At 47.1% G+C, this 25,076-nt stretch overlaps 1 protein-coding gene across 4 annotated transcripts in view; it reads left to right on the forward strand.

The window, feature by feature from the left end:
* The window catches only part of BRDT (bromodomain testis associated), a 1,895,586-nt gene that overhangs the window by 312,167 nt on the left and 1,558,343 nt on the right, over nt 1–25,076 (forward strand). For all 4 annotated transcript variants that reach the window (XM_085602176.1, XM_085602174.1, XM_085602177.1 and 1 more), the window contains one exon: nt 22,373–22,510. In XM_085602176.1, the coding sequence (XP_085458302.1) occupies nt 22,373–22,510 (138 nt within the window). The remainder of the gene's footprint in view (nt 1–22,372; nt 22,511–25,076) is intronic.

Below are 25,076 nucleotides of genomic sequence, written 5' to 3' on the forward strand. Positions count from 1 at the left end.
GTGTTTGAAAACAAAGTCACAGAATCACTCTGTTCAATCTCAGCTGAAGTGGCTGCATAATAATAAGCCTCTACAACAATGTAAAAGCACTCCTGATGAAGTGTATGTGCAGTGCTTTTAAAGGGGTGGCCAATAATTGAAACACTGACCTCTCCAAACAACTATTGTACATCTGGTGGGAATAAATGAAATCCACACAAAGTCCATATGACACAGTGAACCCCTGGGGCCGTTTAAGATGCGCTGTATCAGTCAATATATTAGCCAATAGATCCATATAAAACCCTTTTAGGAAGTCTTGTTGTTGGGAAATAGTAATGACCCAGTGCCCAAATCTCCATTCCTCTTAACAGAGAGCTGGCATGCCGCTTACCACGCCAAGAAAGGGGAACCTTGTGCAAGGCAGTGTGCATGTCTATATGCCGTGCTGTGGTTGGTGGGCCAACAGCGACGTGGGAGTGCTGTTTGCAACATCACAAGTGGGGCTCCTGGGAATTGCAGTTCTACTGAGATTGCACACTAATAATCCACATATGCTCGCTACTTTGTGAGCTAAGAAAACCTGTTTCTTATAGAAGCGATACTAAACGCACCCCCAGTCACTATTAGATCTGAGTTGAATCCATCATCGTTCTTTAGCTAACTTCGTCTCCCCAGTTCAGACCCAGCCATATGCAGTATCAGTTTTGCCTCTGTTCCTCATGGGAACAGTCCAGCATGAACTGCCAAGCCAGGTATTCCCTGGACCGGAAACAAGCATCCTTGGACACCTAGCTCATGACTTGCGATGGACAGTCCTTGAGAAACCAAATCTATTACCAACAACCACTAACATCTCTAGGCTTCTCTATGTCAGAGAACAGAGATGGGTATTCAGACTACACGGCGACAAAAATGGTTTGAATGATGATTCTGTGGTAGTCTATCCCCTAGTATCACCATCTGAACACCTGTACACCAGGAGCTCCTGGAAGTATTAGAGGATGATGCACATGCCACACAGTCTCCCTTTACTTCTGCACAATTAATGTTGAACTGAGCCTATTCTGCTCTAAAGAAATACCACCCTCACAATGCAATTAATGTAATGTGGAAATGTACATCAATGAGCAAATTAAATAATCTCTAAAACCATCTTCATTTCACTCCTGGACAAGCAACCACAACCACTGCTCTGGCGCAAATATTATATGGATACTGTTAACGGCGCCTCATATGGCGCTCATATTAACGTTGAGATGATGCCCATTGAGCTACTATGCTTACACCTTAATGCACTTTCAGCTGGTCTAGACTTACTGTTTTGCACTACTATATCTCGTCATATTCTTTCCTTACAGCCAGACTTCCTAAAAGGGTTTTACAGGAATCTATTGGCTGCTTTGTTGACTGGTGCAGCATGTCTGAAACAAACGACCCCAAGGGTACTCTGTGCCATATAGACTTCAGTGTGCATTTCATTTCATCACACCACATAACACCAGATGTACAATAGTAGTTTGACAAGGCCCGTGTTTCAATTATTGACCACCCCTTTAAAGCACTGAGCATTTACTCCATGAGGAGTGCATTTTCGTTGTTATAAAGGCTCATTATTAAGTAATTACTTTGACTGGGATTGAACTGGGTGATTCTGTGACTGTTTTCACACACCTGGTGGGTGGCAAACACAACTATACGCAGTTTTCTCTTAGTATTCATTCCACACACTCTATATATCTGTTTACGTTCAATTTGTATTTTTAGACCATTACTTGTATATTATACTTTGAGTGTTACTTGTCTCTTCAGACATATGGATCATAACGCCAATCTGTTTGGCAATACAAGTGGCTCTTGTATATTTTATCATGCATGGCTGCTGCACATCTTCACTGGCTCTCCTCTTCCTTCTTTTAAGGGTTCTTATTCTTTTTTTTCTTTTCTATGGCGACTGCATAGGACAGATATTCCCCTCACCTTCAGCACCATGCCGAGTTGAGGTGTGACACCTGACTACAGCGGGTAAGCCCCTCCACTTTTGTGGTATTTAAGTATCACTATTATTAATATGTATTGTTTTACTGTCTATTCATTCCACCTACTAACAAGGAGGCAGGTTTGAATGGGACTTTAATAATGAAAACATACAGTAATGAGAATGGTCTTCAATGCCATGCCCTCCGTATGACTTTTCTAAAATTTGAGATTGGTCAATAACACCCAATGTATAGATATGGTTGCCTTGTGTCTGAATCTTAACCATCAACTCTCCGCATGTATACTTTTTCTGTGAAACTTCTTTCTGCATGTTTTCCACAGGTTACTGCCAGTGAATCCTTAACCCTCTGACGTTTCGTTATCTATTTATTTAAGAGTTTTGTAGAACGCTGGCCAGACCCGAAGGTATCGGAGCCCTTTACAACATTAGCAGCGGAGAGGTTACATAGTATGGCAGTAGTGTAAGCATTGATTTGTGACGAATCGAAAGTATCTGCTCGTTTTACAGACGGGTGGGCGGGATAGGAGACTTAGTTTTAAAGTGGCAGCGAGTCGCAGTGGTCAAGATTCTGAGCTTGGGTGACAGCTATCCAATTAGGAGAGATCGGTTGAGGAAGAAGCCTTTAAGCTGCCTTCTGAATTTTAAGGAGGAGGGGATTCTTTTTTTTTTTGTAGGGTGGTGAGTGGTTCCATGTATATGTTGAATAGTTGTGGGGAGAGAACTGATCCTTGGGGGACACCCTGCTGATGGGGACGTGTGGATTTTTATTTTTATTCGTTGGGTGCGGTTCTGCAAGAAGGAGGTGAACCACTGTAAGACCACATCTTCCGCTCTGCCTCTTTCTTGGAGTACCTTAGTGAGTAGTTTGTGGTCAACCGTGTCGAAGGCTGCCGATAGGTCCAGGAGTAGGAGTAGACAGCATTGATCCGTATCGAGTGATTTGTGTACATCATCTATCGCATTCAGTATCGCTGTCTCTGTGCTGCACCCTTTTCTGAAACCCGATTGGTGGGGGTCAAGGAGGTTGGTGTTCAAGTGTTGAGTAAGTTGATAGAGGACACATCTTTCCAGGATTTTAGCAAGGAATGGGAGATTGGAGACTGGTCTGAAGTTATTAAGATCGCTTGTGTCAGAGTCCGGTTATTTTGAGTAATGGCGTGACTTGTCCAATTTTGAGAAAATCAGGCATGGTTCCAGTTCTCAGGGAGCAGTTAATAATCTTGGTCCAGAGCAGGGCTGGGGTGAGTTTGAGCTCTTTAACCAGTTGGGCAGGGATGTGGTCCGCAAAGTGTGCTGAGCAGTGGCGTCACTAGGGGGGTGCGGACCGCACCGGGTGACACCATCACATGGGGTGACACCCGGTGACAGTGGGTACAGGGGACTGCGGCGGTAGGGGCAGAGCGAAGTGCGGAGGTACGGGGCACTACACTTCTCGCACACGCGGTCAGTGATCACGACTCTTTCCTTGTTTGCAGCTGAAAAAATAGTGAGGAAAATCTACACAAAGTATTTCTGCAATGCGGTAAAGATAAAATTACTTGTTGAATTGTAGGAGTTGTATAGCATACCGTCAACACATGGACAACTGCAGGAGCGCGCGCTGCGCCATGTTTTTAGCTCATCTTCCTACGGATTTACTCTTTACGCATGCGCAGTCTGTAGACCTCCACCCTCACTTTCTTTTTTAGTTATTTGTGATTTGCGGGGTCGAAAAGCGGACAAAAGGAAGTCATTGTGGTGGGCGTACGCAGCCGGGGCCTGAGGCTTCACATACGGAGCTCCTGCAGTGCCGAGGACCGGCTGTGGTGGTTGCACTGTGAAAGGCACGATGCGAGTGCACTTTTCAGCCGCTTGCAGTTTAGCATTTACAGGTTGCTTATTGCGTATGTAAAGTTGCTTTGTGCTTTACCTCTGTATGTAGATTGTGATAAATATATAATAAACTATCAGGCAGTTCCGGTGCAAAGATTACACAAAATGATTAGGACGTACATTACAAAAACTCGCATCATGCAATAATATTTCCTTGCAAGACCGGCAAAAGTAGCAAACAGGCTCGGGATTGGTCTGTAGAGCAATCTGGCAGTGCCCGACGAGCTGATCTAACAGATGAGTGAGTGTGTGGGGCATTTTTGGACTGTTTTTGGGCCTGTTTTAGGTTCTTTTAGGCCGGCCGCTGTGAGTTAGCACATTGTCTTCACCAAGCACAGATGTAGGCTATGGAACGGCAGTGTGCAAACAGCTTCTCGAGGCTTGACATAGACAACGCTGGTTAAAAGGACGGGCTGGTGCGGCTTGCCTTCTTTCTCCATGTACGCTTGTGATGTGTTTTCGATCTTCATTTAAGGAATGTTGAAAGTAAAATGTTCAGTAGGCATAACGCGTACAAGCTGCAGGAGTGACGTCTGTTTTATTAAATGTTCTTGTGTTTTTTAATGCCATTAGAGACTCGTTTTATTGCGGCGTGCAAAAGTGTTGTATTGTGAGTCATTCGACATGCACATGGAGAGGGGCTGTGATCTCTAAGAGACATGGCCATAGTTTTGAAAAAAAACTGTGGGGGGGTGGGGGGGGAGAATTCCTGTGTCCGAGAGCTCTCATTGGCCAGTGGACTTCAGAAGCTTGAAAGAGCCCTGGGCATGCCTTTGCATGCGGCACGAGGGAGTGTGGCAGTATCCATAGCTGACACTGCGACCCCGACCCCTGCAGAGCCCCACTCTTCGCTGGCTGCCCGGCTGAAATTAGCAGCTGGGTGGCAGGCGAGCTCACGGCAGCGCATACAACTGTTAAATCGGCTTCTGCTATTTGTCACCGTTATACCACTGAGAGTGGACAAGGATTAGGCGCACAGTTTCGCCTAATTAACCTAGTTAGGAGCCTCTACCTTTCTGAAGCAGTTGCTTGCATCCTGCGTTGGTGTATGTGCACAATAATGATAAACAAGACAGACAATGGTTAATTTTCCAACGTAACATATTAGTATATCTTTTGACAGTAGTGCTCATGTTTTAGGTACATTAGGGTGCGCGGAGGCTGCATTAGGGCACCATAGCCAGCGTATTTTTTATTTTTTTTTGCGAAAACTGTTATAAAGAAGTAATACGCCACACCGCAGGTAAGTTGATGCAGCCTTTATTCATTGACCATCCGCTCTCACAGCAGTGAGAGACTTCACCTGAACATTCTAAGGTGAGCTCCCTAGGGTGATACCATCTACTGGAAGGGGAGGGGGTGGATGGAACATACCAACTAACTATAAGTATTACAAGATTACAACACATCTCCCTTTGACAGGAAAACAGAACATTATTTCACACAGTGTTTACAACTCTGTCTTTGCTCCAAGTTTGTCCATTCTCCAAACGAACTACACTCTTACTAGATCTTTCCACCCTTTGTGGAGCTCCAAATTTGCTCGTCCCAGGTTGCACCCTGCCAGGTTTCTTAACGCACACTTTAGTGTGAGGATTCACTTCCACTTCCTTCGCTCCATGTTTTGCATCATACCATGACTTGTACTTCTGTTGATGAGAAACTATGCGTTCCTCGGCACGGTTTAAGTCAGGTTCAACACTCCTTCCCCCACTCAACCACCTCGGGTTCATTTTGGTGCTGGGCTCCCTTCCTCTAAGGAACACAAACGGAGACATCCCTGTCACCCCATTGGGCGTGGTGTGATATGCCCATATGGATTCTCTCAATGCTTCCTCCACATTCAACCCATTTGCTATGGCTAGTTGTATGTGTTCCTTGATCATGCGATTAGCCCTTTCCACCAAACCATTTGCTTTCGGGCAATAGAGAGCAGTCCTTTCATGTGTTATATTATGTTCCTCTAAAAACTGTCTCATGGTCTCAGAGACGAACTGCACTCCATTGTCCGTTACCAAAGTGGCCGGTAACCCTTCATACACAAAAATGTTTTTTAGAAAAGCAATGAGATTGCTGGTCGTGGTGGACGCTGTAAATTTAAAGTTCACCCAGTGGGAGGTGTAATCTATCAACACAAACAAAAATCTCTTCTGTGGTCCTAGAATGTCTATGGGACCCACTATGTCCATGGCCAACTTGGTCCATGGAATCACCGGCACATTAACTGGGGCCAAAGGAGCCTTGTGAATGATTTTGCTCTTGTCGCTTCTTGCACAGCTGACACATTCCTTTACTGAGTGTTCCACCATCGAATCCATTCTGGGAAACCAAAAACAGCTTCTCACCTTGTTTTTTGTTAGGCTCCTGCCCAAATGCCCTTCATGGGCCAAATCTATGATCTTTTCCCTCAGCCCTTCTGGTGGAACTATTCTCTCACCCCTGTGTAAGCGACCCGCTATAATCGAGAGTTCAAATCTGACTTCCCAGTAATCCTTGACCTTGTCAGGAACCTCAGAAATCTTTTCCATCCACCCCCTCCCCTTCCAGTAGATGGTATCACCCTAGGGAGCTCACCTTAGAATGTTCAGGTGAAGTCTCTCACTGCTGTGAGAGCGGATGGTCAATGAATAAAGGCTGCATCAACTTACCTGCGGTGTGGCGTATTACTTCTTTATAACACTGGCGACGAACTGCGTAGGGGGCAGCTGACCATCTCCCCTCTGTTTATTCTCTCGAGGCAGCAAGTGTTAATCCTTTATTAGTGAAGGGCATCCTTGGTGAGGACGGCGCAGCTGCACAGCCTTATCTGGCGGTCAATATAGACTCTGATCATACAGTCCAAGGAGATCGTGATCATCTGTCAATTTGACATACTGATGCCAGGTGGAGTCCGGGTGAGCAGCGGTGAGGAAGAAGGAGACGTCTTGTTCAGGGACTCGCTGTAACTCCCAGTGGCGTGCTCCATTAAAGAGTATCACCCAGGTCCCTGCGTCGTCACAGGCACAGCAACGGCAGGGTGTGCTACAGGGTCCTCACCCCGCAGTGACGATCGATGTACTGGCGTCCCTGTTAGGACGAGAGCAAGTCAGCTCCAGTCTTGACGGGAGAGATGTAGGCTGAGACTGTGTACAGCGGAGCTGTGTAGAAGAGTGTACACCATCGCCGCAGCGGAGTTTCTGCAACTTGAGGACGTCCTGCGACCAGTCCGGTTCATTCCTCTGCGCAGCCCGGGAACTTCAGTCAGCGGGTGCAGCTGTCATCCACTGCGTGTAAGGGAAGTTCAGTCAGCGGGTGCAGTAGCTCCTCCTCGAAGATCCGGCGCTCCAGTCCCTGAGGTCCGTACATCCCTGGAAGTTCAGTCAGGCGGAGCAGTTCCTCTCTGGGATCCGGCGCTTCAGCCTCTCAGGACCGCTCAGCCCAGGGTGTTCAGGCAGCTTGTTTCGGTGTGTCAGCCGGGGTCGATTCCCGGGAGATCCTCGAGGGAGCCTGGTGAGTCTTTTCAGGGCCCCTTTTCCCCCCCCCCCCCCCATTTTTGTGAGCTGGCAGTGTGTGGGAGGACTCCTCCGTCCTGACACCCAGGGAGGGGGAATCTCCACATTTTGTGAACCACGCTGAATCCAGTCAGGAGCGACTTCGGCCGCTTTTGACTTTGTGATTGGTCAGTCCAGCGGAATCCTCTGATTTTCGTGGGGGGAGTGAGATAGGTCTGGGCAGTGTTGCATGTGGCATCTACTGCTGTGCCATTCCCTTTCGAGCCGTGAAGCACACAATCCGGGCTGTGTCTGCATTGACTTTTAAAAAGGGCCCCATGAGCGGAAAATAGTGTGCATAGTGGTATCCACCGCAAAGCTTTCCGTAGAACTTTAAGTCTCACTACGTACTAAAAAAAAAAAAAGGGCGTTCCGTGTCCACCGTTCTGTAAGAAGCTTTAGTCATCCCTCATGGGCACACCAGGCATGAGCCAACCCCCGTCCTTTTTGAATGACTGCGGGGACCCAGAGATCCACTGGAAAGATTGGACAAAACTGTTTGAATCCTACCTGATTGCCATGGGAGGTGAAAGGTTTTCAGCATTGAGGAAACAGCACATTCTTCTGCATAATTTAGGTGTGTATGGTCGCAAGGTTTATGAGACTCTTCCGGAACCAGAGTTGGAGGAGGATGAGGAAATTGATGTTTTTGAGGTGACATTGATGAAATTGGAATCACATTTTGGGGATAAGTTCAACGTGGTGTTGGAGAGACACAAATTTTTCAGCAGAGTTCAAGGGAAATGTGAATCTATCTCTAATTACATTGCAGCGTTAAGGGGGTTAACGCAGTTGTGTGAGTTTGGGGAACTTAATGACTCACTCATACGTGACCAATTGGTCAGGTGCACGAATAGTAGTAGGATACAAGAAAAATTATTGGCGAAGAATCCCACCTTGAAAGACGCTGTGGCCATTGCTCAGTCCGTGGAGCATACAGCAAAGTGTGTAAAAGAAATGAAGGTTAGAGAGGATGTAGTAGCGTCTGTACAGGTGGAAGAGCAGAGTAAAGAGGTGTTAAAAGTGTCAGATAAATGGAGTATGAAGGAGGCTCAAACCCATAAAGTTAGCAATTTAAAATGCTATAGGTGCGGCAGCAGTAACCATCTAGCCAATAATCCAGTGTGTACAGCCAGGAGTGTCATGTGCAAAAAATGCAATAGGAGGGGTCATCTAGCAAGGGTGTGCAGAGAGGGGATAAGTAACACGGTGAGCGTGGTGAATAATGGGGAGGAACCCCATGCCAAGTACATTTTCCAGGTGAGAAGCATGGCCGTAGGGACAAATCAGAACTACCCCAGATGTATTGTACTGTTTAATAACAAACCTCTGGAGGTGTTTGCAGATTCCTGTTCCCCGTTCACGTTGATAAATGTACAAGATTATGTGGAATCACTGGGCGGATCGAGAGAAGTATTAGAAAGTCCTGACATCACACCTGAAGGGTACACAAGAGATCCCATTCCCCTAGTAGGCATGTTGAACAGCCACATAGATTTTAATGGGAGGACAACAAAGGGTAATGTGTACATTGTAGAGCGTGGGGCCAATCTCCTGGGGTGGCAACACCAAAGGGAATTAGGCATTATACTAGATCCCAGTAAAGAAAATCAGGTGATCATGATTGACAGAGCTAGCAAGGAGGAGGATTTACAGATGATGTTCCCCAAGCTCTTCAAGCAGGAGTTGGGTAAACTACGGGATTTCCAGCACAAAATTAAAATTAGAGCTGGAGCAAAACCTGTGGTTCACAAAGCACGACCAGTACCGTTCCACCTGAGGGAGACGCTCAAGGAAGAACTTGATAAACTATGTGAAATAGGGGTCATTCAACCTATTGAGGCCACGGAGTGGCTGGCGGCTTTGGTTTTGGCGTCCAAGGGTAATGGGAAGGGCATTCGTTTGTGTGTAGACCTTCGCTCTTTAAATGAGAATATTTGGGTAGAGAGGTTTCCTCTACCCAACATCAATGAGATGATAAGCACCATGGGTAAGGCATGTTATTTTTCTGTAATTGATCTGTCCAGAGCGTACCACCAAGTGGAACTGCATCCCGAGTCGAGACCACTGACAGCGTTCACCTCGCCTTTTGGGGCATTTATGTTTGTAAGAATGCCTTTTGGTCTCGCCTCAGCTGCCTCAGTATTTCAGAAAGTAATGCAGCAAGTATTAAAGGGAGTCAGGAACACACTCTGCTTCCAAGATGACATTTTGATGTATGGGGAAACGGAGGAAGCACACGAGGCCACCCTCCATACAGTGTGTCGCAGACTATCGGATGCAGGTTTGACGGTACAGCTGGACAAGTGTAGAATAAAGGTGACATCAGTAGACTATTTAGGGCACACCATCTCGAAAGATGGGTTCAGACCCAAGTACAGCTTAGTCCAGGCCGTAAGGGATGCCCCACACCCAACGAATAAGGAGGAACTTAAGTCATTTTTGGGCTTAGTGGAATATATGTCAAAGTTTGTCAGGAATTTTGCGGAATTGTGTGTGGATTTGCGTGAACTCCTAAAGAATACTGCATTTGTGTGGGAGGAAGGACACAGTGACATGGTAGAAACCATAAAGAAGCGCATACTGGAGTCACCAGCACTGGGTTCTTTCGACCCCAAAAAGAGAACCATTTTAACCACAGATGCCTCAAGTAAGGGATTGGGGGCCATGTTGTCCCAAAAAGGTGAAGGCGAGGAGAGAGTAATAGCGTTTGCCTCTCGCACCTTGAGCGAGGCAGAACGAAATTACTCTGTCATCGAGAGGGAGGTATTGGCGTGTTTTTGGGCGGTACACCATTTTAAGTTTTTTTTGTGGGGAACCAAGTTTACCATACACACGGACCACAAGCCTCTTACCTTCATGTTTTCGCAGAAGCAGGCACAGAATATGTCTGCAAGAATTAGTAAGTGGGTGCTGGGTTTGGAGAACTTTTGTTTCAAAGTTGAGTACCTTCCGGGACCTGAAAATGTAATTGCAGACTACTTGTCGAGGTCACCGATCAAGGGAAAATTGAGTGAGGAGGTACTCGATGTGCCCATTTGTGCGGTACATTTACCTGAGCTGACAGATGTGGAATGGGAAAAAAGCATGAAGGAAGATAAGACAATGGACAGGTTGAAAGAGCTCATTGTCAAGGGGTGGCCGGAGAAGATTTCATGGGCCTATAACCACCAGGGCCGGCCGCTAATATATACATGGTCATCAACATCAAGGCAGTAACAGGCCCCCTGGGGCTCAGCCAAATTAGCAAGTTACTGAGTGCACCTCAGAGGCTATCAGGATACATGAATTTTAGAAATACAAACAAATGAAGAAAAAATAAAATAACACCAAAAAACAAGGCGGAAACCATCGAAAAAGGGCGTCCTGCCACCGCCGGGGGACCACACAATACATACTCCACCCTCGGGTGGTCAGTGAGGATGATCAAGGGGGAGGTGGGGGCAACGGGAGAGCCACAACCATCTACAGGTAAAATGTGATAGTCCGGGAACCTCAGGATCAGGGGGACAAGGCAGCATCAGATGTGTCCACGAGGGGGGGCGTGCAGATGTTCCCTCGGTACGCGTTCCACTGACCCCAGATTCTGCCCCACGCCCCCGGCTTACCCCGGGCCACATACACCGTCTTCTCTCTGAACATGCACCAGTCCATGTTCTCCTTCCATACTGACACGGTGGGAGGCTGCCGGGAACCCCAAAGCTGTGCGATGTCCCTCTTAGCAATCATGTTCCCAAGGGCCGCCCACCGAGTCTGAGCCGCATTATAGTCATTAGGCTCCCACACGTTCAGCAAACATCGGCGAACCTCAGGCAACAGAGCGACCCCAGTGACACGTTCCATGACAGCATGCACCCGGCGCCAATACTCCGCCACCTCACTGCACTCCCAGAGAACATGGAGAAAAGTGGCGCTGAGCCCACAACCGCGCCTACAGAGCCCATCTTCAGAAAAACCCATCAAAACTAAACGAGGGCCCGACACGTAGACACGGTGGAGAATTTTAAGCTGGACAAGACGGAGACGCGCGGGTATGGCCACCTCCTTAGGGGAGGACAGCGCTGACTGCCAATCCTCATCGTCCAATTCCACCCCATCCCCGATCCACGCCTCCCGAAGATGCACGAGGAGATCCGCCCGAATATTTTAGTTTTTTGTAGATAAGGGAAATAGTACTGTCGGGCAAGTGACCGTCGAGTATGCGGTCTTCGAGTGGCGAAGATACAGGGACTGCGGTCCCAGCCCCGAAGACCGAGAGCAAGGCGTGCCGAACCTGAACGTACCGAAAGAACTCCCTCTCACTCAATTCGTACTCACACTGCAGCGCAGCAAAGGATTTAACCGCACCCTTCACCCAGAGGTCACCTACTCTGCTGATGCCGATCGTATCCCAGCGCTCAAAGCCCTTCGTCGTCCAGAGGCTTCCCAATCTTTCAGACGCGAACAAAGGGGTCGCACCCGTCAAACGATCATGCCAGCCCATGGCCAGATTCGCAGCCTTCCACAAGCGTACTGCAATCTTAGTGGGACCGGTCAAGTTCCTCCCAGCCGATCGAGAGTAAAGTGCTTTGTTAAAGTTGCCGCCAGGCAACAAAAATCTATCCATTTCGAAAGCCGGATTCGGACCAGGTGCGTACGTTGCGTGGTTAATAGCAGATAGCTGGGAAGCCCAATAGTACCTCATCACTAGCAGACACCGGGGAGTACACAACACGGAAGTAGTCAGCAAAACACTCCACAATCTCACCAGGGTCAGTCACACTCACTCCCTCCGACATCTGAAGCACGGGGACCACTCGATTCACTCTCTCCTTCTTATCAAGCCAAGCAATCAATTTACCCGCCTTATCCCCAGCATCATACAATCTACCCTGCTGTTCCCTATACATTGTCCGAGCAGCATCCGTAACAAGGGACTTCTATTCAAACTGCTTCAGGCTGAGGGCGTGAAGCCCGTCCTGAGTGACACCCGCCTCCAAGGCAGCCTCCAACCCCGATATCTCGGCCTCCAACGCAACCACCGCCCCGTTCTTAGCCTTCTTGGCCTCCACGATCAGGGATAGGGCGTGTCCCCGGAGAACCGTTTTGAAAGCCTCCCACAGGGACACCGAGGACAAGACGGATCCCTCATTCTCAAGAAAATACTGTTCAAGCGACTTAATGAGACCAATGCGAATCTTGGGGTCACGCAGGTACCAGGGGTTAATGTGGGCGATCCGCCTGGCAGATTGCATCCCAGTATCGAAGAGGAGCCACTATGGGCAATGATCGGAAATGCCCCGGCCCAGGTGCTTAACCTCCCGGACCCGGGTGGTCTGGGCCGCGGGCATAAGAAAATAATCTAGTCTGGAGAGACTCCCGTGGGCCCCTGAGTGGAATGTGTACTGACTCTGTGTCGGATGTATCAACCTCCAGCAGTCCACTAAACCGAAAGTGTCCAAGAACCCGCCGAGCCACGCCTGGGCGGCAGAGAGGGCTCTGGGAGGGTAACGATCCAACTCGCCAGAAATCACGGAATTAAAATCCCCACCCACAAGCAAGAGACTATCAGTAAGGTAAAGTAACATACGACCCACATCCGAGAAAGTGGAGGTCTGAAGGCCCGGGGGAACATAGACCGAAACCAATGAAAGGGTCTGCCCCTCCCACCGTCCAGTCAAGGACTCAAGCGCCCTCTATCATCAAGAGTGACTTTGTCAATCTCAAGCGGGAGGGAAGATCGCAGCAAAATGCCCACCCCTCTGGATCCAGTGGTGAAGCCAGAATGTGCAACCAGTCGGTAGCCCCCCCTGTTCATAGCATGACATACATTGCCCACCAAGTGCGTCTCTTGAAGAAATACCACATCAGGGGCCAATCGGCGCAAATATTGCAACACAACCCCACGTTTGATCCGGTCCCCCAATCCGTTGACGTTCCAAGACATCAGTTTCAACCCGTCCCCCCCCCCCCCCCATCCCAACACAAGAAGCTGGAGTCCCCGGGCACGCAGCCAGACACCTGAAACTGAAAAGGAACAAACATACCGCCTTGAAAAGTAAAAACACACAACCCAACAACCACTGCCCCCCTCCCACCCCCACACCATTGCAACTCCCCCCACCCTGCACCCCTGCGGACTATACAGCCCCCCCAACTTGCAGTGTGCCTGTTGCCCTAACAATCCCATGCTACAAAAAGACCCTAGAGGAGGAACGGGACCCGTCCCCGCCCGCACCCAAACGAAACATTGATAGACAAAATATACAATCGAAGTAGAACCTGGCTGAGCGCAGAAGGAAATTTTAAGGCGGAGGACCAAGAATCATTCCTGCAGAGGCCCTCCGCCCTCGGCACCGCCAGTACGCCCAGATCGTTCGCCCCGGTCCGGCAGGGAATCCAACCAGTCACTCACGGTGTCAGGGCGTTCAAAAAAGATAGTCCGATCTTCATATTCCACACGAAGCCTGGCAGGAAAAAGCATAGAGTATTTGAGTTCCAGATCTCGAAGACGGGGCTTCACCCCCTGAAAGCCCATTCTCTGTTTCTGAACGAGTTGGGTGAAGTCCGGAAAGAAGTTGACGGAGGAATTTTCATATTTAACTGGGCCGTGCACCCTCGAGGGCTGCAGGATCGCATCCCTGTCTCTGTAATGAAAAAGTTTTGCAATAATAGGCCTCGGGGGAGCTCCTGGTCGAGGCCTGCCGCCCGGGACACGATGGGCACACTCCACGGCGAAGAACTTGCTCAGGCCTGAGGGAGCAAGATGATTGAGGATGAGATCTTCGACCATGAGGTCCACCGGACGGTTGTCGAAAGTCTCAGGTACACCTATGACGCGGATATTGTTGCGTCGTGCCCGGCCTTCGAAATCCTCCAGCCGCCGGGACATCGTGTTGTTTGCCGATTTTAGGTCGCCAAGAGTTGCCTGGAGGTCTGATACATCCGTAACAAGAGTGGATGTCCTCAAGTCCAGCGACTGAACCCTCTCGTTAGTCTTAGAGAGATCTGCCCGAATTAACGTAACATCAATGGCGACCGTGTCAATTTTACGGGCCAGAGCCTCGTATTGCTGGGCGATGGTCTCCATTATGCCGTTGATGGCGCCCATAACGTCCTGCAGCGACAATTCCGTGGGGACAGACGGGCCACCACCGGAGTCCTCCACGACGGCACTCGCTGGCCCGGGGGATCCTTTACCCTGGGTATAACGATCCATGATGTTACTCTGGACTGGTCCCCCACGCTGGGATGTCTTGGCCCTCCGTTTCTCGGGATCCCCCTTGCCCGCCATGTTGAGCGATGCTCACCGGAGGAGTCCACCCGGGCCGATAGCAAAGGGGGCGCCAGCAGATCAGACACCGACTGTCCTAGAGCCCGCTCGGAAAGATTGAGAAAAAGGCACAAATCAGTCAGTACAAAGGCCGGAGGACGCCCCAGCCGCGCGAAGTAGCTCCTCGATCAGGCCAAAAGCGAAACTGAAAGTGGGGGCACGGTCATTGGCAAGGCTCCGATGCCGTTGTTGTTCAACTACTCCCCGGCCCCACAGTTCACCAAAGCACCGGGCAAAGTTTCCAGGTGGGCCTCCAAAATGCAAGACGCTATATTTCAGGTCTCCCAGGTCCGATTTACGTTCTGAAAAGAGTTATGGATTCAGCCAGGGTTCAGCTTCCAGAATCCGTCCACAAATCCAGGATAATGTCCGGATTAGTTGCGAGGAGCGGCAAGGGTCCGGGGAGCCCTGTGCTCACGTGACCATTTTGGATGCGCGCGAAGCTCCTCCCCGTATTCTTAGTTATATATAAGATTATAGCTCAAAAAAGGACTCCATACGGATACTTGTTGGAAGTATGAATTTTGTTGCTTGTTAAATAAACACATCTTCGGGTTAACTTACAGGCGACCAGAGAGGCATTTAACAACGAGATGACCTAAACTGACTTCCCACTTGATTTGATAACCACCAACCAGGAATTGTTTAGCACCTGGTGTTATCTTTTTAGAATTTTTTAGAGTTCACCCCGCATCAGGACCCCATGATCAAGGAAAGTCTAGCTCCCACACAAAACAAGTAGCCTCAGGCCAGCCCCAGTGTTCAGGATTTCAGCTGTCCCGCAGATGTGGGAGATGATGCTGCTTTCATACCAACGTCCTGATGTAGACACTGTTCAGGTTATGCCATGTAGCCCCATCAGTACATATTATCATATCGTTCTGTAAGCCCACCAAATCTCCTGTGATGCTTACCTCTGCCCATTACTCCCCACCACTCCTGTACTATCACTTCTATTACCTGCAAGCCACCTATTCGTTACACTTCTTTTTCAAAAGAGATGCACTGAAGCCGGTGACGATGCTCACCCTCTTTTGCACTCTGACAAGTGTAGGTTAACCTTCAAGGCTTGTCCACCACTATTCATACTGAAATTCACCTCCAGTGTTGCGGGCAGGCCTATGAAGCAGTACACCCTAGAACAGTGACCCGGTCACTGAGATCTCAGGACCCTTGAGAAGGGCCAGCTCTAGGGCGCTGCAACCGGTGTGACCGCACCAGGTGCTCACTTTAGGTGGAGGCATCATTTTTGCAAGTATATTATGCTTTTAAAAGCGCTTGCTGCCTCCTTCCTGGCCTCCAGTAATTTTCGGTAACAATAAAAATGTCATGATGACTCTGGTGATTAATGTTCTTCCTAGAGAGAGATCGGAACTTTGTCTATTGGAAGATTTGACTCATGGAAAGGTAGCTCAGAGGGTTATTGTACCTGCTGCAAAGAACATGTACCATGCAGATCACAAAGTGCACATAATGTAAATAGGCCAGTGGGCTACGGCTTTTGTCAGAGAGATCCTTTTGTTACTTGCAGTTTATAAGTTAAAATCCTAACATAGAACAGTGAGCTATTAACTGCCATCAAACTCCGCAGCAACACAAGTCACATGTTTTATTAACTTTTGATACGTTTGAGCTACAAACAATTTATTAGTTGAAATGGTCAGATCATGCTGCAGATCTTGCATTATGAAGCAAATATGGCAGAGCCATTATTATTTAGAAAATATTTGCAAACTAGGATTTTTAGCCATTCATGTTTGAACTGCTGTTTTGGAAAAAGGAGAAGTGCTGATGACAAACTCCATGGCTCGGAGACAAATGGCTTGTGCTTCCACATTTTATCGTATTTGGGGACATTCTGTGATTAGAAGCATATCCCACTTAGTGAATACGTTTTACTGTCACTAACTTCTTATAACCTTAAATAATCATGTGTATCCAATGGTTGATAAAACTGGGCAGTGAAACCAAACAAATACAAAAAATGGGGATGTTTGCGCATTCTGGCCACGCCTCCGGCTCTGCCCACTGATCCAATCCTTGGGTTATTCCCGCCCTCTGATTCTCCGCCCACAGTTCCCCTACTTTTTTCCCCCCACTTCGACCACTGATATATCGTGTTGCTGGATAGTGGGAACACCACACCAGTAAAAAGTACCATACCTATGATATTATAAATTACAATAAACTGTTGACTAGCAGGTAGCCCACTGTACAACCTGATTAATGAATCATTATCAAACTGTTTTTAACAGGCACATTTTGTAAATATAGGACCTACATTTACAAACGTTACTAAAGATTCTGTATGGTCTCGTTATTTGCCAACTGCGTCCACTGGCGGACTTGGGCGGAGGAGGTCCATGCGGTAAGTCGTGAGGGGGTGACACCATGAGTTACCCGCACCGGGTGATACCAACCCTAGTGACGCCACTGGTGCTGAGTGTTTGGAACTGGAAATCATTTTGATGATCTCTGATTCGGAGATGGGGTTGAAAGATTTCCAGCTGTTTGGGTGGTGCTTGGGTGTGATATCTTCTGTCCTCGGGCTCAAGCTTGTGTTGGGGGGGCTGTGGTGACCATCCAGGGAGAGCTCAATGTTAGTTATTTTGTCATTTAAAAAGTTTGCAAAGTTATCACAGAGGTCTTTGGAGGGTGCATTGAGGATGAAGGGGGCTTGGACGTTTTTTTTGCCTGATGAGATTGAAGAGTTCTTTGGGCCTATTTTTAGCATTGTATAGAGCGTCACAGAAGAAGGAAGTTTTTTCTTTCTTGATGTGTTTTTTATATTTCCTGTGTTCTGATTTGAGTCGATCAAGGAGTATTGTGGACTGGTTGTTCTGCCAGAGTCTTTCTGTAGTTCTTAATTGCCTTTCGGAGTTTAGGTCTGTGTTGAACCACGATCTAGATGGAATGTTCCTGGCTCTTTTTTGTTTCATGGGAGCTATTTGGTCCAGAATGCAAGTCATTGTTGTGAGGTGAGCTCTGTTGTGGAGAGGTCGCTTGTGTGGGAGGGAAGGAGTGAATTAGCTCTTTCTTCCAGGTCAGCAAGTGGAATCTGTTTTAGATTTCTTGCCCAGTGGGGAGGGGGGTTCCCTAGTGCTGGGCAGGCGTGGGGCATTTGGTTGATGTGCAATATGATGTGGTGGTCTGGACAGTCGACAGGCATGATGCGGTCTATTGAGACTACGTCTATTTGAGCATTGATGGCATCTAGTATTGAGCCTCTGTTACGGGTTTGATCTGTGCAATGTTGGGTAAGGTTGTTGTTGAGTAACCGTTCAGTCAGGGATTGGATCAATGGGTTGTTTTCCTCCTCCCAGTGCAGATTGAGGTCACCTAGTATAATGTTATTGGAATCTCGGAGTGAGCAGGGAGTTATCAAGTCGGACAGGTGTTCTCCGAATGAGGTGTTACCTGTCGGGTGGTAAAGGAGATGGCAGTATAGTGGTTTGTTGTCCCCTGTCTTAAAAGTGACTTAAGTATTCAAACGTGTTGTATTTGAAGGAGTCTGTTTCCGTTACGGAGATGTTGCTCTTGTGTATGATAGCGATACACCCTCCTCGCTGTTTTTTCCTATCTTTATTGATGATTGAGAAGCCTGGGGGCACAAGCATGTTGAAGTTTGGGGAAGAGAGCTCATTCAGCCAAGTCTCAGTGATGAACGCGATGTCAATGTAATGGGCAAGGATCGTTTCTGCCTGTTCTGTAGCATGCTTGGTGGCCGATCTGCAATTTATGAGCATGCAGTTGGTCTTCCCATTGTTATTGAGTTTCTTTTCAGGAGGGGCCCTGGGGATATTGGTGAGGAAGGCTGAAGGTCTTGAGGTTCTAGTAGGGGTGCGGTCTCTTCCAAGTCCAGTGATAACCTGGATCTTGGAGCTTGGCACGACAATGGAGTCAGTACCATAGGAGGTGGCAAGATCAATTGCCTCTTTCGTGGACATTGCGGCTCTTGTTCTTTTGGGTCTCTACGGATGGTTCAAGAGGGGGGTTGTGTTCCAGTTGTGCCGTTGAGCTTTGGGAGGAGTTGAGGTTTTGGTGTTGGTAAGTGTGGATGTAGCCTGTGGGCGTTGGATAGACGCCTGGGGAGCGGTGAGTATCATTAGGATTTTTTTTTTTTAGGTCCAGTATTACTGTTTGTATCTGGCTTTCCAACCTAGCCAGTCTCTGAGTAATCTCCTGAGGGGAGGGGTAGGGGGGAGTCGGGGATTGGGCTGTCCTGATCGAGGTAGTCCCGGGAGGGAGAGCGCTTGTCGCCAGGAGATTGGCTGTTGGTGTAGGAGTTACCTATGTTGTCCCTGTGGGTGGCCAAGGACAAGAGGTGTAAAAGAACATGACGTGATTCAAGTGGCTGCCTATTGAGCGCTGGCGAAAGGAGGGGGTTCCGAGTCCTTGACTGAGGGTCAGTTTCGCTAGTTGTTTGTTGGGCGAAGCATATTGTGAAGGGGGGGGTGAGTGTTGTGGGAGGAAGGTAGGTATTGTGCGCATCAAAGGTGGGGAAGAGGGAGGCGAGATTGGTTAAGTCACTGGATGGCTTTGTATATATTGCAAATACAATATATATTTTTTTGATTGAACACTTTTGAGCAGCAGCACTTCTAGATCCTGAAGACGGCCCAACAACTTCTGGGTCGTAGGCTGAAACATGTCAACCTCTGTGACACGCAAGTATACTTAATCATTCCTGCAGTGCCACGCTGTTTTTAACCCCTTCCATGCGGCGCGAATTCCGCCGCGGTGCTGACCGTTTCTTGCGCGGGCGGGCTCATGACGGAACGGTTCCGTCATGAGCACAGCTCAACCGACGCTCATGACGGAACTGTTCCGTCATGAGCATGGAAGGGGTTAATCCTAGCCCAGGGTTGCCGTAAGTTTTTTGTGAAACCTTTTGTTCGTTTTAACCATCACTTTTCACTGTGCTGTGCTGCCCTCACCACCCGAGCTCCACAATTGGGTTTTTAGAATATACCTCTGTTAGCAGGAAAACATCCCTAAGCTCCTCCAGCTCAGTGAGGGCATTTTAGCACATATCCTGACTAGGCTATATGAGGAGGTTCCCAATGAAGAAGCATGTCACCCTATGGTAGGTGAGGGAAATCGTCCTACAAAAGGTACACTGCATGGTGGTTAATTTCCCAGCTAGGCTATCAATGTACATAGACCCTTTTTTGTGTTTTGATGGCGCCAAGGAACCCAAGAGCCAGGTACGTGACTCTTGCCTGGTCCAACAGTTTTACCATCGCTTTCCTGCAGGTCCCAAACCGGGTATGGGTTTGGGGAGTGATGTTTTGTCATGCCATTGTTCATGGGGATCTTGGGGGTGGTTCAATATGAGAGCCACGTTGACCTACAACTATATGCACACCTTTGGGAATTCTGAAAAGGAAGCACTCTTTAGACTCCAGATCAGCGGACCCCAGCATTTCATCCACATTCCTCTAGCTTTTGATTGTGCTCTACAATTTTGAGGAGCATCCGCCTCGAGTTTCAGTTACAGCTCCTACTTCACAATTCTTTCTTCGTTGATTGCTGGAAGATCAAGATCTAAGTAAGATAGATTAGTTAGTCAATGCATATGGTATTCTGTTTTCCAGTGGTTATTTTCAGATTTTTCCAAAATTCTTAAAATCAGCGTTTATTATTTTGACACCACAAACATTTGGCAAATCTGTGTTTCCCAGTACTTCCAAAATCCACTCACATGGAACATTTTTCTTGTTTCAGGGCCATCTCCAACATGAGGCTATGGGCATAGTAGTTTCCACTTGTTTATTTTGTAAAACACTACTTGGAGACTCGCATTAAAAAACAAAAAGATCTTTACTATTCTATTTTATGTATGACAGCTTAGTTGGTTAGTGCTTTACACCTACATTTACCACTGTTGCACGTTACATGCAGTTTTTCTATAAAGGAGGGAAACGGTGGTTGAAATGTCATAGATAATGTTATCCTTCTTAATTGACATCTCCGATGAGACTGGCCCTAGGGGCAAGTAATTCTTTAAGGAACTGACTATCGTTTGATTCACCAGAATTACTCAGCAGCTTCTCTTTTCTGTATACCAGCAAATGTCTATAGCTTGTTGGATCACATTGGTGGTTAAGGTATGGCTATACGTGGGCCCTCCTCCTAGGTGATTGGGTCTCTGGAGTTTGCCTTAGGGTCTAGGCATGAGCATTCCTTCAGAGGCACTATACCTTGATTGCAGGCAGGAAGAGGAGATCATGGGCTTTTTTTTCTTCTTTTGCCCCCTATAACCACTCACCATCTCCTTCCTGCTCTGATGCCGAATATTGGCATATGGTTGGTGCACCAGTGATGCCTTGGAGGGTGGTAGTACTTAATATCTTTTAAGAAGTGAGTGCTGGTGCCCAAAGCTGTACTCCAAAGCTTGGTGGACGGTGCTATTAAATGTTGGTGACCTGAATACCAAGGCTGCGTAGTATTGAATCCACCCCAGATCTCTTTAACCCACTACCAGCTATTCCATTCCCCTTTATCTCCCTCTTGCAGGTTCCTGTTTCTCCCTTTATAACTGGGTTTCCATCTTACCCTTCCTCCATCTCTCCGTTTTTGTTTGTTTTTCTCTCTCTTCTTCTCTGTAACAAAAATGAGTGGAAGTGCCCTCCCTCTCACCCCAACCACTGGCTCAAATTAAGCACTAGTCCAAACCACTGGCAATCACTCTAGGCAGTGTTAGCATATTATAGCCAAACCTCTTGGCTTTGTCATGGCTTGGTTTTCTTCATTGGTTACCCACGCCCCCACCTTCTACCAGGAAACAAAATTGGTAATCTTAAATGTGATGATGATCTGTGATTGTTTGATGCTGCTAACTAAGCTAAATGTAATGTCTCCATCTCTAAGGAATTACATTTTCAAACCGATTTAATGGAGTAACGGGAAGGGAGGGGCGGCAAAGTTCTGTAACGCTCACCAGCTAAAAAGGTGAATGAACAATCTCTGTCCTGGGTAGGGGAGAAGGGTTGATGGTGATGTACCTTGACATAAGCGGTTTGTTGTTGCCACTACCGTTCATTCAGCAGATAAACCGGGACGAATAGCGCATTGAGGCCAAACCTCTTGGCTTTGCCAGGACTTTGTTTTCTTCATTGCTTACCCGCGCCGCACCTTGAACCCCCCCAAAAAATGTGTCATCTACATGTGGTGATCTGTGATTGTTTAATGCTGCTAACTAAGCTAAATGTAGTCTTCTCCATCTCCAAGGAATGACCTTTTCATACTGATTAATTGAGGAACAGGAAAATGGGGGGCAAAAGTTCTGTAATGCTCACAAACTAAAATACTGAATAGAAAATCTCTAGGGAGAAGGGTTGATGGTGGTACACTTTGATATTAGCTGTTTATTGTTGCCACTGCTGTTCTTTCAGCATTCATACAACTGGGACGAATTGTCATAACTTGGTATCTAACCCTTTCATTGTAACTGTAGATAGTGGACCTTGCATGTTATTAAATATTATGGGTTTGAAAACAAACGTGTTAAAAATGTTTCAAGTTACAGAGATTCCCTTGGTGGCTTAGCAAGTTGATTTATTGTTCTGAAGTTTATCAACTTTTATCTTCCACTTTTTTGTCACAAAAGAAGTGTTTTAAGTTTTTCAGTCACTATAATTTTAACATGTGAAGTGTATGTACTCCTTATTTCAGGATTATTATACTATTATCAAGAATCCGATGGATCTGACAACCATTAAGAAACGCCTAGAATACAACTACTACACGAAGGCAATGGATTGCGTTGAAGATTTTAATACTATGTTTACCAACTGCTACATGTATAATAAGGTATGTGCATTTTAAATAGCATGCTTATAGCCTTTCTGAAAGACCATATTAGACATATCTCACAAACGTGTTGATCTCAGTTCTGCCAAACTCAGCATACCATACTTTACTCAAGCTTCGCAGTTTTATGTTTTCTTGTGAAAAAGATGCTGTGTAAAACAACTCAAATGCAAACTATGTAAAAATGACCTAATATAAACAACCATATATAAACTATGTAAAATGTTATTCCTATATGTTGCTCATTATATAATGGGGGTGAGGCATGGGGTTTTTTTCTTCATAGGAAATTGATTGCAGGTTTTTTTTCCACCGATCTCAGAAGTGTATTTGGTAGGCTTATCTGTCGAACATCACAAATTCTGCTGCATGTGTGTATTTTAAACTCTCCAGTGGCACCTCCTGAAGGAGTCCTTGTTCTGGTATGGGGAGAAATAGGCAGGTGCTGGTCTTGTAGATGGTATGGTAGTGCATGTGGCCTTTGTGCCGCGTCCTTAGTGCCACAGGTGTTTACCGTCCGCACTGCAGTGCATAATTTTAACAATACAGCCATTGGCGAAATGCCAGGGCAAGAAGCAAGGGATAGCTGGAGTCAGGCGTGCATCGCCCACTGGGCTGAATGAGCTTTAGGTCCCCCTGACGTCAATTTCTTTGGGCTGAGATTGTTGAGGTGGGGCTGCTGGTCTGCCAACCTGGCCTGCAGGGCAGACACTTTAAATTGTTTGTTTCGGCTCTCAACCACGTTTGAGCCAGTCTTCATTAGCTTTTGACTATTTTTCATCATCTCAGGGGGGGAGGGATGGGGGGAGCTGTCACCTGTACCGTCCTGCATAATCATTTCCATTTCTACGAATATTATGAGGTGTCAAGATGGCAGCATATACAATAGCTGGTGTTATTAAAGCCCCCTCTATCAACAAATACACAGCAGGGGTACCCTGCAACTCGCCCACTGCAGTAAAAGCCCAGTAATGACTCCCCAAAACAGGACAATTTAGACAGTGACATGGCTCGAGGATTTTCCCTAGTAAGGAAAATGCTTATGAAAGTAGATCACTACAGGGTACATGAAAACATTACTCATAGAATCAGTTTGTTTCTTCGAATCAAACTCCTCGCCACTACATAAGTGGAAAGAGTGAATATATAACATTCTGACATAAGGGGTAAGAAGTGATATTTAAATGTCATTGGAAAATACGTAAAATATATACCTCTGTTTATGGATAGGCCTATGTTTATCCAGTATTGGGGTATCTTTCATAGATTCACATGCCTGAATCATTCCCCATCGTTGCAATGGGAGTCCCACTGTAACATAATAAAGCAGTATTTAAGTAATGTCATAGGCTATAATTGACATGAGCCATGTTTAACATAGCCTATGTCCTTCATAAAAAAAGAACTCCCCTAGCAGAGGCAGTTTCCCTCAGATTTTCACTGCACATCGTGTGTGAAGGGAGTCTCCCTGAGTTCTACTCGGTTTCTTTCTGGAATTTTCCTGAAGATTGTTATTTTCAGCATGTCAGTTAAAAAAGGCCTCTTCCGCTCATGTAAGACCTGTGGCAAGAAGAGTCTATGTGTATGATCCACATAAAGATTGTTTTTACTGCCTCCGCCCTTCTCATGAGGAAAGACAATGCAAGATATGTCGAACCTTTTCTTCTAAAACTCTGAAGAATAGAGAGGGGAGGCTGCTTTTGTGGCTCCAATCCAACGAGCAACAAAAGTCTTCTGAAGAGGACAGTGATGGCTCATCCAGACCACACAAAAGATCAAGGTCTCCAGATGATACCCATAGTGATGGAAGGAAGCGCCTCAAATCCTCCCAGGAAAGCAAAGGCCATAAAAAGGAGAAACATCATAAAGTCTCCTCCGACCCTACAATATCCGTTCCCACCTCTCCTGTGAGAAAGAAGGAACGTCGTAGAGCCTCATCCACAGACTGTACACGGAAAAAAGACAAAATATCATTGACAATTCCTGGATCGACTATTAGTACCACAGTCACATCGTTGACGGTAGGAACCACTACGACGGCGGGCATTTCAGGACCCATACTGTCGACAAGAATATCATCGTCATCTATCCCGTCAACGGGGGTTTTGTCGATGAAGGTGCCGTCAATGAGCATCCCGTCGACAAGCATCCCATTCAGGAGCCAACCAACCACACCATTGATGAAGACCTCATCAACAGCACCGTCAATGACGAATATTTTTGGTACCGTCAACACCACCGTGGACAACAGTCAATATTACCAGAGTAAGAAAGACCTTTCTCCACGCGGATGTTTCATCCTTCGCAAAGATCTCCCCATTGCCCCCTCGCACTAATTGGACTTCCAACAATCAGAAGATGAGTTGCATGTGAAATACTGGATGAAGAGGATGATTGAGGACGAGCAACAATAGCAATATTATCAGCCATATCTGGTCTTTTCTAAGTTAGGGTTATTCCCTTGAGCCTCGTCCTAGGGAGATGGCGCGTTTACCACCGTCTTTGGTCCAAGACCTTCAAGCCATGTTGGGGGGCTTTAGGCAGAAATGTCCTCCCCAGGATGTCC

This window comes from Triturus cristatus, chromosome 4_2 (assembly GCF_964204655.1).
Source record: "Triturus cristatus chromosome 4_2, aTriCri1.1, whole genome shotgun sequence".
Taxonomy (NCBI): Eukaryota; Metazoa; Chordata; class Amphibia; order Caudata; family Salamandridae; genus Triturus; species Triturus cristatus.